Here is a 16,509-nt window from a genome sequence, read left to right on the forward strand (position 1 = left end):
GACATACTTGGTTAATTTTCCACTTTGTTGGGTAGATGCTAATGTTGCAACCACACTGGAGGAGGCGGGAGTAATAGGCCACATTGACGGATGTACAGGTCAACGTCTGTCTAATGTGGAAGGTTTGTTTGGTACCTGGGATGGGGGTGAGGGGGGAGGTGTTGGGGCAGATGTAGCACTTCCTGCGGTTGCATGTTAAGGTGCTGAGGCTCGTAGTGTGTGTGGAGCAGACGAGAGTGTCATGGAGAGAATGGTCCCTATGAAAGGCAGATAGGGGTGGAAGGGAAATACATCTTTGGTTGTGGGGTCAGATGGTAGGTTGCAAAAGTGACAGAGAATGATATGTTGGATATGGAGGTTGGTGGGGAGATATGTCACACCCCACACGTATCAGGGCCATCAGGAGGTGAGTTACTCACCGCAGTATTCCAAGCTTCTGACCCGCTCTTGCAGCCACTGTGTTTATGTAGGGAGTTCAGTTCATTTTGTTGTCACTGGTAACCTCTAGGATGTCGATAGTGGGGGATTCAGTGATGGTAACGTCATTGAATGTCAAGAGTCAGTGGTTAGATTGTCTTTTTTGGTGATGGTCACAGCCTGGCATTTGTGTGGCGCGAATATTACTTGCTACTTGTCAGCCCAAGCCTGGGAATTGTCCAGATCTTGTTGCATTTGAACATGGACTGCTTCAGTATCTGGGGAGTTGTGAACAGTGCTGAACATTGTGTAATCGTCAGCAAACGCCACTACTTCTGACCTAATGATAGAGGGAAGGTCATTGATGAAGCAGAAGATGGTTGGTCTAGGACACCACTAGAGATGTCATGCAGTTGAGAGACTGATGTCCAAATTCAACTCTTTTGTCCTTGCTTGAACCAAGGCTGGATGAGGTCAGGAGCAGAGTGGCCCTGTTGGAACCCAAACTGGGTGCCAGTGAGCAGGTTATTGCTGAGGAGGTGCTGCTGATAACATTTTTAACGATGTCTTCCATCAATGCTCTGATGATCAACAGTAGACTGATGGGGCAGTAATTGTTTGGGTTGGATTTGTCCAGCTTTTTATGCACAGGACATACTTGGATAATTTTCCACTTTGTTGGGTAGATGCTAATGTTGCAACCACACTGGAATATCACATGGAGTGAATCAAAAAACGGTATCTGGTCTTAAAACACAGAAAGGTAGATAAATCCCTGATAAAGTATAATCCAGGACATTGTGGCAAGCTCAGAAAGGAGGAATATCTACTCACCTACAGCCATGGGTGAGGTGCTGGAAGACTAGAGGTTGGCTACTGTTGTGCATTTAATTAAGGTTACAAAGAAAAGACAAGGAACTACAGAAGCGTTTTTCATGTTTTTTGATGAGTCCTCTGCATAGTTCACTCTTTGGGAGACCTCTGCTCCCTGTTCTCAAGGAAGTGGGGGACGTCCCTCACCACTTCCTCTTTGCACACTAGGCTGTAATGCCATTACTGCTGCTGCTGTGCCAATCTCCTCCTGCTGTCTCTGGAACAAGCTGAGAAATCGGACTCAGACACTGCCACGGGCCACAAAGAGACCAGGCTGAGACACCACCATGAGTCACCAACAGATGGGGCCAAGACACTGCCACGAGCTGCCAAGAGACTGCCAAGGGCCACGCCAGGCCAGGCCCATGCTGAGGCCAGGAATTAAGAAACAAAAAAGAAAACACCGAGAGAAAAAACAAAAGAAACGCGAAACGGATGGAGCAGACGAACTCTGGCTGAAGCCTCCTACTCCTCTGCCATCTTGGTCATAGGCTTGGTTTGTAAAGTTGGATCACATCGGATCCAGGAAGAGCTGACCAACTGTACACAATAGTGGTTTAACAGTAGGAGCCAGAAGGTCATTGTAGACTGCTATTTTTCAGACCACAGGCCTGTGACCAGTGGTGCTCCACACAAGGACCCTTTGGGGTCCAGGCCCGAAACGTCCACTTTCCTGCTCCAGAGAATCTGCTTGGCCTGCTGTACTCATCCAGCTCCACACCTTGTTATCTCTAAAAATCGGTGGTGTAGTGGGCAGTGAAGTTTATTTAAGAATACAACGGGATCTTGATCAGCTCGTCCAATGGGCTGAGGCGTGGCAGATGGAATTTAATTTATATAAACGCAAGGTGTGTTGCACTTTGGTGAGAAAAACCAGGGCAGGACTTAGAGAGTTAATGGTAGTGCACAGGGGAGCACTGTCGAGCAGAGTGACTAAGGTGCTCAGGTACATAGTTCCTTGAAAGTAGTGTCACAGGTAGGCAGGGTGGTAAAGGCAGTGTTTGGCACGCTTGCCTTCATCGGTCAGAGCACTGAGTACAGGTGTTGGGACAGCTGTACAGGACATTGGTGACGCTACTTTTGGAGTACTGCATACATTTCTGGTCATCCTGCTATAGAACAGATATTAAATTGGAAAGGAGGCAGAAAAGATTGACAAGGAATTTACTAGGATTGGATTAGGTTACTTGGTGTCGTGTGTTTTCTGACCTTGTCCGCTCCAGTCCAACACCGGCACCTCTACATCATGACTAGCATTGGAGTATTTGAATTGTAAGGAAAGGCTAGGTAGGCTGGGAGTTTTTTCCCCTGGAGTGTAGGAGGTTGAAGGGTAACCTTACAGAGATTTATAAAATCACGAGGGATATAGATAAAGTTCACAGCAAAAGTCTTTTCCGCAGGATAGCGGAATTGAAAAACTAGATAGTACAGGTTTAAGATGAGACAGTGTGGAGCTGGAGGAACACAGCAGGCAGGCAGCAGAGATTTTCTGAAAAATCTTTCTGAAGAAGGGTCCCAACCCAAAACGTAAGCCTTCCTGCGCTCTAATGCTGCCTGGCCTGCAGTGTTCCTCCAGCTCCACGCTGTGTTGTCTCTGATTCCAGCATCTGCAGTTCTTACTATCTCCGAGCACAGGTTTAAGGTGAGAGGGGTAAGATTTAAAAGGGACCCGAGGGGCAACTTTTTCACATGGACAGTAGTGCATATAAAGAATGAACTGCCAGAGAAAGTGGTTGATGCAGATACAGTTGCAACATTTGGACAGGTACGTGAATGGGAAATGGGGCTAGTTCAGTTTAGGAAACCTGATTGGCATGGAGGAGTTGAACACTGGGGACCACTGGAGAGGCTGAGATGGATCTTCCATATGGCACTTCCAGCTGAAGATTACTGTGAATGCTTCTCCCTTATCATTTGTACTGATGTACTGGGCCTTTCTGTCATTGATGACGGGATATTTGTGGAGCCTCCTCCTCCAGTGAGTTGTTTAATTGTCCACCATTATTCATGATTAGGTGTGGTAGGACTGCAGAGCTTAGATCTGATCTGTTGGTTGTGGGATGCTTAGCTCTGTCTATCACTTGTTGCTTATGCTGCTTGGCATGCAGCTAGTCCTGCATTGTAGCTTCACACCTCATTTCAAGGAATGCTTGGAGCTGCTCCTGGCATGCCCTCCTGTACTCTCTGGTGAACCAGGGTTGATCCCCTGGCTGGATGTAGCAGTTGAGTGGGGGTACACCCAGCCATGAAGTTGCAGATTGTGCTGGAGTATTATTCTGCTGCTGTTGATGGCCCACCTCATGGATGCCCAGTCTTCTGTTGCCATATCTGATCGAAGTCTGTCCCACTTAGGACAATGATACTGCCACACAACACCATGGAGGTTATTCTCAATTTGAAGGTAGGACTTTGTCTCCACATGTGGTGGTCACTCTTACTGATACTGTCATGGGCAGATGTATCTACAACCGCAGATTGGTAAAGATGAGGTCAAATATGATTTTCCCTCATTAGTTCCCTCACCGCCTGCCTGCAAACCCAGTCTAGTAGCTACGTCCTTTATAATCCAACCAGCTTGATCAGTAGTCCTGCTGCTGAGCCACTCTTGGTGGTGGACACTGAAATCTTCCAACCAGAGCACATTTTGTGCCCATGCTATCCTCATTGCATCCTCCAAGTGTTGTTCATCATAGAGGCAAATCAATTCATCAGCTGAAGGAGGACAGTACGTGATCATCAGCAAGAGGTTTCCTTGCCCATGTTTATGTCTATTAGATTCATGGGGTCTGGAATCAATGTTGAGGATTCCCAGGGCAACTTCCTTCTGATCGTACTCTGTCCTGCTGTTTGGGGCACGGCATATCCAGGGATAGTGATAGTGGTGCCTGGGACATTGTCTATAAGGTGCGATTCTGTGAGTGTGACTACATCAGGCTGTTGCTTGACTAGTCTGTGAGACAGCTCTACCAATGTTGGCACTAGCCCCCAGATGTTAGTAAGGAAGAGTTTGCAGGGTTCGTATCGTCAGTCTAAACCTAATCTTTTTGAATATAATCCCCATCCTCACACCAACAGGCAGACACACAGAGTTAAAGGACAAATTAAAAATAGTTGTAAGTTGCCAGTTTGATAACTGTTTGAATGATGAATACCAAGCTTTCATGATATCGAATGGACTGTATTACAAGCACTTAGGACTGTATATCTTGCTTGAATTCCAAAGTCACCTGTCAATGTAAACAGCTTCTGTGGACCTCCACAGACTTCTACATATTTCTTACAGACTGAGACTGTTCTCTTTTTCTTTTCTCAGGACTTTGAACAAGTCAAAAACTGGAGAATAACCAGTGACAGCAAAACCAAAAATCTAGTCCAGCAGGTTGCAAAACAACACTAAACAAAAATCGAAAGAACTGCAGATGCTGTAAATCAGGAACAAAAACAAAGCTCATACGCAAAGTTGCTGGAAAAAGGGTAGGAGATGGTCTAGTTGTACTATCGCTAGACTATCAATTCAGAAACCCAGCTGAGGCTCTGGGGACCTGGGCTTGAATCCCAACATGGCAGATGGTGGAATTGGAATTCTGGAAGTAAGAATCTACTGATCACCAAGAAATCATTGCCAATTGTTGGAAAAACCCGTCTGGTTCACTAATGTTCTTCAGGGGAGGAAATCAGCCACCCTCACCTGGTCTGGCCTACATGTGACTCCAGACCCACAGCAATGTGGTTGACTCTCAATTGTCCTCTGAAACGGCCTAGCAAGCCACTCAGTTGTATCAATCGCTATAGAGACTCAAAGAAATAAAACTGGGCAGATCACCTGGCATCAACCCAGACACCAGAAAGACAATGGCAGAAACAGCCCTGGGTTCCGCCAGGGCTACTCAGCTCCTAATCTCATTAAACCCTTGGTTCAAACATGGACAAAAGAGCTGAATTCCAGAGGGGAGGTGAGAGTGACAGCCCTTGATATCAAGGCTGCATTCGACAGAGTGTGGCATCAAGGAGCCCTGGCAAAACTGAAATCAATGGGCATCAAGGAGCAAATGCTCCAATGGTTGGAATCATACCTGACGCATAGGAAAATGGTCATGTTGCAGGAGGTCAATCATCTCAGCTCCAGGACATCTCGACAGGAGCTCCTCAGGGTAGTGTCCCAGACCCAACCATCTTCAGCTGCTTCATCAATGACCTTCCCTCCACCATAAGGTCAGAGGTGGGGATGTTCACTGATGATTGCACAATGTTCAGCATCATTCATGACTCCTCAGATACTGAAGCAGTCAATATTCACATTCAGCAAAATCCGGGCAATATCCATGACAAGTAACATTCGCGCCACACAAATGCCAGGCTATGACCATCAACAATAACAGACAATCTAACCACCACCCCTTGACATTCAATGGTGTTACCATCACTGAATCCCCCACTATCAACATCCTGGGGGATGTTGACCTGAAACTCAACGGGCTCACTGCACAAAAACACTGGCTACAAGGGCAGGCCAGAAGCTGGGAATACTGTGGTGAGTAACTCACCTCCTGACTCATCAAAGCCTGTCCACCATCTACAAGGCACAAGTCAGGAGTGTGATGGGATACTCCCCACTTGCCTGGATGGGTGCAGCCCCAAAGCTTGATACCATCCAGGACAAAGCAGCCCACTTGATTGCTTGTGGATGTGGTGCCAATCACTCCCCCCACCACTGACGCTCAGTAGCAGCAGTACTGGCAGCAGCAGTAACAAGATGTACTGCAGAAATTCACCAAAGATCACTTCCACCTAGAACGACAAGGGCAGCAGATATATGGGAACACCACCACCTCCAGGTTCCCTTCCGAGTCACTCACCATCCTGACTTGGAAATATATTGCCATTCCTTCACTGTCGCTGGGTGAAAATCCTGGAACTCCCTCCCTAATAGCATTGTGGGTCAACCCACAGCAGGAGGACTGCGGAGGTTCAAAAAGGCAGCTCAACACCACCTTTTCAAGGGCAACTAGGGGATGGGCAAGAAATGCTGGCCAGCCAGCGATGTCCACATTCCACAAATGGATAAAAAAAAAACTCAGCAGGTCTGGCAGCACCAGTAAAGGACAAAACAGAGTTAACGTTTCGGATCTGGTGGCCTATCCTCAGAACTCATCAGTTTTGAGGAAGGGACCCCAGACCTGAAACGTTAACTCTGATTTTTTTCTTCACAGATGCTGCCAGACCTGCTGAGTTTTTTCTGCAACTTTGTTATTGTTCCAAAACAACACCCTTCCTGCCCAAAAACCTAGCTAAACCAGTTCACTCTTTGTTTTTCACTCCTTGATTGAAGAGGAAAAGAACCCGCAGTCCAAATATGTGCAGGCTAGGTGGATTGGCTATGCTAAATTGCGAATAGTGTTCAGGAGTGTGTGGGCTACAGGGGGGAATGGGTCTGGGTGGGATGGTCCAAGCGTCAGTTTGGACTTGTTGGGCCGAAGCGCCTGTTTCCACACTGTACGGGTTCTATGATTGATTCTTTTTTATCACCCAGTCAAACTGTGTAGGTCTGCAGTCCCTATCTGTGCAACTTAGTTGGTTCAGAAATCAGCTGTTGGGGTTCTGGCATTAAATATGCTGGAAACCATGCTATTCACTGTGTATTAATTGTGTTTACTAACTAGGGATTTACTTCGTAAGCAGACTGAACTGACGTTGCTGGGTTAGGAGCAGCTTCTGTGCAGACCTCACTGAAGGAACATTGATTTGGAGCTGGTTGTTTATTGGAACATAAGAACAAGGAAAGGTCATCCTGCCAATAGAGCCTGCTCTGCCACTCAATACAATCTTAGATGATTAAACAATGTCTTTTATCCACCACATCCCAATAAACATATACGCCACATAGTACACATTTCTTTAAATGAACTTTCATGCAAGCATTGTTTAAGTCCTTTCCTTCACTTGTCATAGCCTAAAGGTATAATACCATGAGCTCTTGGCACACTGATGTGAAGTGCCAAGACTAAAGGTGAAGAGCACATTGTGCATCATTGGCTGGGATACATGAAAGGAGCAAGCTTCAATCTTCAGTTGAACCTAATTTTCGATGCTGAAAGGAATTCAAGTGACATAAGTAGTCTGTCCATACCTGAATGATTAAGGAAGTACCATGTACCATGCCCCCCTCCTTCGACTGCAGCTGCCTGTGCGAGAGGTTCAGCCCATCAGTGGAGGCACTAACCATGTTCACCACACTACCATGAATGACAGCAAAGTAGGTGAGGTTCTTATCAGTGATGGGCAGAATACTGAGATTGTTGTAGAGAGCAGAAGCACTGCTCTTAATCTGAATGCTCTTCTCCCTCTTGTACATTCTGCAATAACAATAGAGAAAATTTTCTTTAGGGTAAAATATATCTCAAAGATTCCAAGATGACCAGGAATTTTTTTCAGTTTATCCCATCAACAAAACAACAGCAAGTCTTTTAGCCCCTCAAAATTGTCTTGCCATACTAGATTACAGTCATACCATAAGATACAGGAGCAGTAGACCAATTAGCCCATTAAGTTTGTTCCATCACTCAGAGACATAAGGCTGATCTGATAAATCCTCAACTCCACTCTCCTACCTTTTCCCAATTTTTGATTCCCTTAGTGATTAAAAATGTCGATTTCAGACTTGAACTTGAATGCTAACTTTGTGGTTCATAAACAATGACTCCAAAAACATTCTGAACAACTTTTCTCAGTCTTTTCCAGTTTAAATCATTTTCAGCTCTTTCATTGTTTCTGTCAAAGTTCATACTCTCATATTTTCCTCATTATATTCCATCTATCAAGTTACACAAATGTTGATTTCTCTCTGCAGACATCATCCTGCAGGTGTCATCTTCATCCATTGCCTTCACTAATATATATTGTAAATAATTGTGTCCCTAGCACTGATCGCGGTGTCAATCCACTTGTTGCAGGATGACACCCTGAAAATGCCATTTTTGTAACCATTTTCCACAAGTTATCCAAAGCTCTATCCAGTACAATATATGATCATAATACCATAAGCTCTTATGTTATGAAACAGTTGCTTATCAAACGACTTTTGGCCACAAGCCCTTTAGGAGTCACAGCTGCAGAAAACAGTATCTCTCACCCCAATTATACTATCCCCTTCCATCACGACATTCCACTTGAGGACTGGAGAGAGGCAAATGTAATTCCTCTCTTCAAGAAAGGAAATAGGGAAATCCCTGGCAATTACAGACCAGTAAGTCTCATGTGTGCCATCTGCAAGGTGTTAGAAAGGATTCTGAGGGATAGGATTTATGACCATCTGGAAGAGCATGGCTTGATCAAATACAGTCAACACGGCTTTGTGAGGGGTAGGTCATGCCTTACAAACCTTATCGGGTTTTTTGAGGATGTGACTAGAAAAGTTGATGAGGGTTGAGCTGTGGATGTGGTGTATATGGACTTCAGTAAGGCATTTGATAAGGTTCCCCACGGTAGGCTCACTCGGAAGGTCAGGAGGAATGGGATACAGGGGAACTTAGCTGCCTGGATACAGAATTGGCTGGCCAACAGAAGACAGCGAGTGGTAGTAGAAGGAAAATATTCTGCCTGGAAGTCAGTGGGGTTCCACAAGGCTCTGTCCTTGGGCCTCTACTGTTTGTAATTTTTATAATGACTTGGATGAGGGGATTGAAGGATGGGTCAGCAAGTTTGCAGACAACACAAAGGTCGGAGGTGTCGTTGACAGTATAGATGGCTGTTGTAGGCTGCAGCGGGACATTGACAGGATGCAGAGATGGGCTGAGAGGTGGCAGATGGAGTTCAACCTGGATAAATGCGAGGTGATGCATTTTGGAAGGTCGAATTTGAAAGCTGAGTACAGGATTAAGGATAGGATTCTTGGCAGTGTGGAGGAACAGAGGGATCTTGGTGTGCAGATACATAGATCCCTTAAAATGGCCACCCAAGTGGACAGGGTTGTTAAGAAAGCATATGGTGTTCTGGCTTTCATTAACAGGGGGATTGAGTTTAAGAGTCGTGAGATCTTGTTGCAGCTCTATAAAACTTTGGTTAGACCGCACTTGGAATACTGCGTCCAGTTCTGGTCGCCCTATTATAGGAAAGATGTGGATGCTTTGGAGAGGGTTCAGAGGAGGTTTATCAGGATGCTGCCTGGACTGGAGGGCTTATCTTATGAAGAGAGGTTGACTGAGCTCGGTCTCTTTTCATTGGAGAAAAGGAGGAGGAGAGGGGACCTAATTGAGGGATACAAGATAATGAGAGGCATAGATAGAGTTGATAGCCAGAGACTATTTCCCAGGGCAGAAATGGCTAACACGAGGGGTCATAGTTTTAAGCTGGTTGGTGGAAAGTATAGAGGGGATGTCAGAGGCAGGTTCTTTACACAGAGAGTTGTGAGAGCATGGAATGCGTTGCCAGCAGCAGTTGTGGAAGCAAGGTCATTGGGGTCATTTAAGAGACTGCTGGACATGCATATGGTCACAGAAAATTGAGGGTCCATACATGAGGATCAATGGTCGGCACAACATTGTGGGCTGAAGGGCCTGTTCTGTGCTGTACTGTTCTATGTTCTATGTTCTACGTCCTCCCCATTCCCCACTTGGATAGTTCTCCGTGCCGTGGTAGCTTGGTCAGTTTGCTCATCTCCTTACACTGACGGTGCCAAGGTGTACAAGAACTATGGGCCAACTGCTGGAAAATGTGATTACAACAGTTCAGTAATTGATTGTAAACTACTTTTACACAGTGAGAAGATAAAGATTTGAGATTGACACTCAAATGTATTAAGATCTTACTTTTACTTGAAAGATTAGAAACGGCTACCAGTCTTTCACATCAACCAGCTTCTTTATTTAGGCAAAAATAACCTCTCTCCTTCTTCCACTGAACCCCTTGACATGCAAAAGTCCAGCATTCTGCCCTAGGTATAGTCTCAAGTGCTAAGTCACAATAAGTTAGCGACTACTTGATGCACTCAACATAAAGAGAGGAAAGTGGAGCACACAGTGGAAATTGACAAACTCCATCGTCACTCAAGGCTGGAATCAAACCAGGATCCCTGACGCTGTCAGGTAGCAGGTGCTAACCACTGTTGCGCGGTGTCACCCCTTTTCTACACAATACAGACCGCTCTAAAAATAAAGCATAAAACAGAGAGTTCATTCGAAATAAACCCTAGACGACAGAGGTCATTGGGAATAAATCCCGAAACACAGATATCCTTGCAAAAGTAAAATCCGACAGAGAGCCCCCAAGAACGAAACCCGACACGGCGCCCCCTGTCAATAAACCCCGACATTCAGCTCCCTGCATGTAAACCCCGACACGGCGCCCCCTGTCAATAAACCCCGACTCGGCACCCCCTCTAAATAAACACCGACACAAGCTCCCCTGTAAATAAGACCCAACACAAAGCCCCCTGTAAATAAACCCTAAAACAGAGCTTTGTAAAACATCCCACACTGATCTTCTCAGCCTCAATCTTCTTGTATCCATTAATGCGCATATAGTTCTTATGATGAAAATGGTCCAGAGATACAGGGGGATCAGTAAAACCTGATCAGCCACAGACATATTGAATTGTACAGCAGGCTCAGGCAGTTAAATGGCTTATTCCTACTCCTGTCTTCTTTGTTTCTCCATAAACCTGCTACAGGGAAACTACAGAATGTAAACTTCAAATTTCACCTCAATGTCAAATATGAATTCAATTAGACTAAACTAGAAATCAATTCTTAAGAAGGGTCACTGCACCCAAAGCATTAATCTACTTCTCTCCACAGTTGCTGCAGATATGCTACGTTTCTCCAGCAATTCTATTTTGTTTCTGATTTCCAGCATCCTCAGTGTTTTTTTTTGTTTAGGCTAAATCTGGTTCCAACAAATTAAGGATTTAGATACTTTATTATTAATAAACATACACACTTAGTCCAAGCTAAGTGGAGTTCTGATTTTCAGTTAGATATAGATATAGACATAGAAAAAGAAAACAGGTGCAGTGGGCCATTCAGCCCTTTGAGCCACCATTCAATATGATCATGGCCGATCATGAAATCTCAACATTCCATTCCTACTTGCTCTCCTTGATTCCTTTAGCCGTAGAGGCCACGTCCAACTCCCTCCTGAATATATCCAATGAACTGGCCCAACAGCTTCCTGTGGAAGAGAATTCTAGGGGTTTGCAATGCTCTGAGTGAATTCCTCATCCCAGTCTGAATGGTTCACCTCTTATTCTTAAACTGTGACCCATGGTTCTGGACTTCCCCAATGCCAGGAAAATTCTTCCTGCATCTAGCCTGTCCAGTCCCATCAGGGTTTCATATGTTTCCATGAGATTCACCACTTATTCTTCTAAACTCCAGTGAGTACAAAACCAGTCGATCCAGTCTTTCTTCATGTGTCCAGTCCTGTCATTTCTGAAATCATTCTGGTGAACCCTTGCTGACTCCCTCAAAAGCAAAAGGTGCTTCTCAGATTAGGAGACCAAAATTGAACAAAATTCTCAAGGTTTGGCTTCACCAAGGTGTGTATAACTGCAGCAAAACATCCTTAGTCTGAGGCTCAAATGTTGTCACTATGAAGGCCAGTATACGATTCATTAGGCTACACCATCATCTTCTGAAGGGCAACCAGGGATAGGTAATAAATGCAGGCCAGCCAGCAATGCCCACATCCCATCGATAAAAAACCTCCTCCCGCTGAAACTATCAATTCTGTTCACAGTCTAAAGTAATGAAATCTCCCATTAAACTTCATCATCTGAACGTCTGGGTATATCATTTCCTCCTGTAGATATCTGTCACACAGTGGTCAGTGACACAAGAGAAAAAGAATCTGAAAAAAAAATCTACACTTGCATCTCAAAGTTATACAGCACAGAAAGAGGGCAGGCCACACTACCCCTTCACTCATCATTTGTTTTAAATCGATCTATTTCCTCAATAAATTTATTCACTAGCTTGATCTCTCTCTGTGGTCCTTGTCAATCAAATCAATGTCTTGCATACGTCAATAACACTCCTACCATTCTGTTAAACTGCTCCATCTTTCCTCAAGGGGTGAGTTAGTCTCTGTCTGGGAGGGGTCAGTCAGTTCATCTCTCTCTCTCTCTCGGGGAAGGGCTTAGTCTCACTCTCTCTCTGGAGGGGGCTGGTGTCTCTCCCTCTCTCTGGGAAAGGGTTAGACTCTGTCACTCTCTCTCACTCTTTCTGGGAAGGAGTCTGCTTACTCTCTCTCTGGGAGGGGTCTGTGTCTCTCTCTCTCTCTCTTTGTCTCTGGAGGGGTCTGGTGTCTGTCTGTCTCTGGGAGGAGGCCAGTCTCTCTCTCTCTCCCCTCCCTCCCTCTTTCTCTCTTTGGGAGGGGGCCCAGCCTCTATCTCTCTCTCTCTCCCCGCCTCTATCCCCCACCTTGGGAGAGGGGGGCGCTGTCTCTCTCTCTCTCTCTCGTGGGAGGGGGGCCGGCCTCTCTCTCTCCCACTCTCCCCAACCTTGGGAGAGGGCTGTCTCTGTCTGTCTGTCTCTCTCATTGGGAGGGGGTCACCTCTCTCTTTCTCTCTCTCTCTCTCTCTCTCTCTGAGAGGGGGGTCGCTCTCTCTCTCCCTCTGAGAGGTGGTTGCGCTCTCTCTCTCTGAGAGGGGGTCGCGCTCTCTCTCTCTCGTTGGGAGGGGGCAGGCCTCTCTCTCTCCCACTCTCCCCAACCTTGGGAGGGGGCTGTCTCTGTCTGTATGTCTGTCTCTCTCTCTCATTGGGAGGAGGTCACCTCTCTCTTTCTCTCTCTCTCTCCGAGATAGGGGTCGCTCTCTCGCTCTCTCTCCGAGAGGGGGGACGCGCTCTCTCTCCTCTCTCTCTCTCCCGAGAGGGGGGTCGCGCTCTCTCTCTCTCTCTCTCTCCCCGCGAGAGGGGGGTCGCTCTGTCTCTCTCTCTCTCTCTCCGAGAGGGGGGTCGCGCTCTCTCTCTCTCCTCTCCCGAGAGGGGGTCGCGCTCTCTCTCTCTCTCTCTCTCCCCGAGAGGGGGTCGTGCTCTCTCTCTCTCTCTCCCCGAGAGGGGGTCGCGCTCTCTTCCTCTCTCTCCGAGAGGGGGGTCGTGCTCTCTCTCTCTCTCTCCCCGAGAGGGGGGTCGCGCTCTCTCTCTCTCTCTCTCCGAGAGGGGGTCGCGATCTCTCTCTCTCCGAGAGGGGGGTCGCGATCTCTCTCTCTCCGAGAGGGGGGTCGCGATCTCTCTCTCTCCGAGAGGGGGGTCGCGATCTCTCTCTCTCCGAGAGGGGGGTCGCGATCTCTCTCTCTCCCCGAGAGGGGGGTCGCGATCTCTCTCTCTCCGAGAGGGGGGTCGCGATCTCTCTCTCTCCGAGAGGGGGGTCGTGATCTCTCTCTCTCTCTCCGAGAGGGGGGGTCGCTCTCTCTCTCTCCGAGAGGGGGGGTCGCTCTCTCTCTCTCTCTCTCCCCGAGAGGGGGGTCGCGCTCTCTCTCTCTCTCTCTCTCTCTCCCGAGAGGGGGTCGCGCTCTCTCTCTCTCTCTCCCGAGAGGGGGGTCGCGCTCTCTCTCTCTCTCTCTCCGAGAGGGGGGTCGCGCTCTCTCTCTCTCTCCCAAGAGGGGGGTCGCTCTCTCTCTCTCTCTCCGAGAGGGAGGGGGTCGCTCCCTCTCTCTCTCTCTTCCCCGAGGGGGGGGGGGGTCGCTCTTTCTCTCTCCGAGAGGGGGGGTCGCTCTCTCTCTCTCTCCCGAGAGGGGGGGGGGGTCGCTCTCTCTCTCTCCAAGAGGGGGGGTCGCTCTCTCTCTCTCCGAGAGGGGGGGGTCGCTCTCTCTCTCTCCGAGAGGGGGGGGGTCGCTCTCTCTCTCTCCGAGAGGGGGGGGTCGCTCTCTCTCTCGAGAGGCGGGTCGCTCTCTCCTCTCTCCGAGAGGGGGTCGCGCTCTCTCTCTCTCCCCGAGAGGGGGGGTCGCGCTCTCTCTCTCTCTCTCTCTCCCCGAGAGGGGGGTCGCTCTCTCTCTCCCCGAGAGGGGGGACGCTCTCTCTCTCTCTCTCCGAGAGGGGGGACGCTCTCTCTCTCTCTCCCCGAGAGGGGGGGTCGCTCTCTCTCTCTCCGAGAGGGGGGTCGCTCTCTCTCTCCGAGAGGGGGGTTGCTCTCTCTATCCCCGAGAGGGGGGTCGCTCTCTCTCTACTCCGAGAGGGGGGGTCGCTCTCTCTCTCTCTCCGAGAGGGGGGGTCGCGCTCTCTCTCTCTCTCCCCGAGAGGGGGGTCGCGCTCTCTCTCTCTCCCTCTCTCCCCCGAGAGGGGGGTCGCTCTCTCTCTCCCCGAGAGGGGGGACGCTCTCTTCTCTCTCTCTCTCTCTCCGAGAGGGGGGACGCTCTCTCTCTCTCTCCCCGAGAGGGGGGTCGCTCTCTCTCTCCCCGAGAGGGGGGTCGCTCTCTCTCTCCGAGAGGGGGGTTGCTCTCTCTCTCTCTATCCCCGAGAGGGGGGGTCGCTCTCTCTCTCTCCGAGAGGCGGGTCGCTCTCTCTCTCTCCGAGGAGGGGGGTCGCGCTCTCTCTCTCGAGAGGGGGGTCGCGCTCTCTCTCTCCGAGAGGGGGGTCGCGCTCTCTCTCTCCGAGAGGGGGGTCGCGCTCTCTCTCTCTCCGAGAGGGGGTCGCGCTCTCTCTCTCTCCGAGAGGGGGGTCGCGGCTCTCTCTCTCTCTCCCCGAGAGGGGGGTCGCTCTCTCTCTCTCTCTCTCCCGAGAGGGGGGGTCGCTCTCTCTCTCTCTCTCTCAAACCCGAGAGGGGGGTCGCTCTCTCTCTCTCTCTCTCCCCCGAGAGGGGGGTCGCTCTCTCTCTCTCTCTCTCTCCCCCCGAGAGGGGGGGTCGCTCTCTCTCTCTCTCTCTCCGAGAGGAGGGGTCGCTCTCTCTCTCTCTCTCTCTCTCCCCGAGGGGGGGGGGGTCGCTCTCTCTCTCTCCGAGAGGGGGGGTCGCTCTCTCTCTCTCTCCAGGGGGGGGGGTTGCTCTCTCTCTCTCCGAGAGGGGGGGGGTCGCTCTCTCTCTCTCCGAGAGGGCGGGTCGCTCTCTCTCTCTCCGAGAGGGGGGTCGCGCTCTCTCTCTCCGAGAGGGGGGTCGCGATCTCTCTCTCTCCGAGAGGGGGGTCGCGATCTCTCTCTCTCTCTCCGAGAGGGGGGTCGCTCTCTCTCTTTCTCTCTCCGAGAGGGGGGGTCGCTCTCTCTCTTTCCGAGAGGGGGGGGTCGCTCTCTCTCTCTCTCCCCAAGAGGGGGGTCGCTCTCTCTCTCTCTCTCTCCGAGAGGGAGGGGTCGCTCTCTCTCTCTCTCTCTCTCTCTCCTCCGAGGGGGGGGGGGGTGTCGCTCTCTCTCTCTCTCTCTCTCTCTCCGAGGGGGGGGGTCGCTCTCTCTCTCTCTCTCTCTCTCCGGGGGGGGGGGGGGTTCGCTCTCTCTCTCTCTCTCCGAGAGGGGGGACGCTCTCTCTCTCTCTCTCTCTCTCCCCGAGAGGGGGGACGCTCTCTCTCTCTCTCTCCGAGAGGGGGGTCGCTCTCTCTGTCCCCGAGAGGGGGGTCGCTCTCTCTCTCTCCGAGAGGCGGGTCGCTCTCTCTCTCTCCGAGAGGGGGGTCGCTCTCTCTCTCTCCGAGAGGGGGGTCGCTCTCTCTCTCTCTCCCCGAGAGGGGGGAGGTCGCTCTCTCTCTCTCCGAGAGGGGGGTCGCTCTCTCTCTCCGAGAGGGGGGTCGCTCTCTCTCTCTCCCCGAGAGGGGGGTCGCGCTCTCTCTCTCCCCGAGAGGGGGTCGCGCTCTCTCTCTCCGAGAGGGGGGTCGCGGTCTCTCTCTCCGAGAGGGGGGTCGCGCTCTCTCTCTCCGAGAGGGGGGTCGCGCTCGCTCTCTCTCTCTCTCTCTCCGAGAGGGGGGTCGCGCTCTCTCTCTCTCCGAGAGGGGGGTCGCGCTCTCTCTCTCCCGAGAGGGGGGTTGCGCTCTCTCTCTCAGAGGGGGGTCGCGGCTCTCTCTCTCCGAGAGGGGGTCGCTCTCTCTCTCTCCGAGAGGGGGGGTCGCTCTCTCTCTCCGAGAGGGGGGTCGCTCTCTCTCTCCGAGAGGGGGGTCGCTCTCTCGCTCTCTCTCTCTGAGAGGGGGGTCGCTCTCTCGCTCTACGAGAGGGGGGTCGCGCTCGCTCTCTCTCTCCGAGAGGGGGGTCGCTCTCTCTCTCTGAGAGGGGGGTCGCCCTCTCTCTCTGAGAGGGGGGTCGCCCTCTCTCTCTGAGA

General features: G+C 50.1%; 1 protein-coding gene across 3 annotated transcripts in view; it reads right to left on the reverse strand.

The window, feature by feature from the left end:
* The window catches only part of wdr54 (WD repeat domain 54), a 90,894-nt gene that overhangs the window by 61,678 nt on the left and 12,707 nt on the right, over nt 1-16,509 (reverse strand). For all 3 annotated transcript variants that reach the window (XM_059650762.1, XM_059650757.1, XM_059650756.1), the window contains exon 2: nt 7,418-7,643. In XM_059650762.1, coding sequence (XP_059506745.1) covers nt 7,418-7,642 — 225 coding nt within the window. In that variant the 5' untranslated portion in view covers nt 7,643. The remainder of the gene's footprint in view (nt 1-7,417; nt 7,644-16,509) is intronic.

Source organism: Stegostoma tigrinum, chromosome 1 (assembly GCF_030684315.1).
Source record: "Stegostoma tigrinum isolate sSteTig4 chromosome 1, sSteTig4.hap1, whole genome shotgun sequence".
Lineage (NCBI taxonomy): Eukaryota > Metazoa > Chordata > Chondrichthyes > Orectolobiformes > Stegostomatidae > Stegostoma > Stegostoma tigrinum.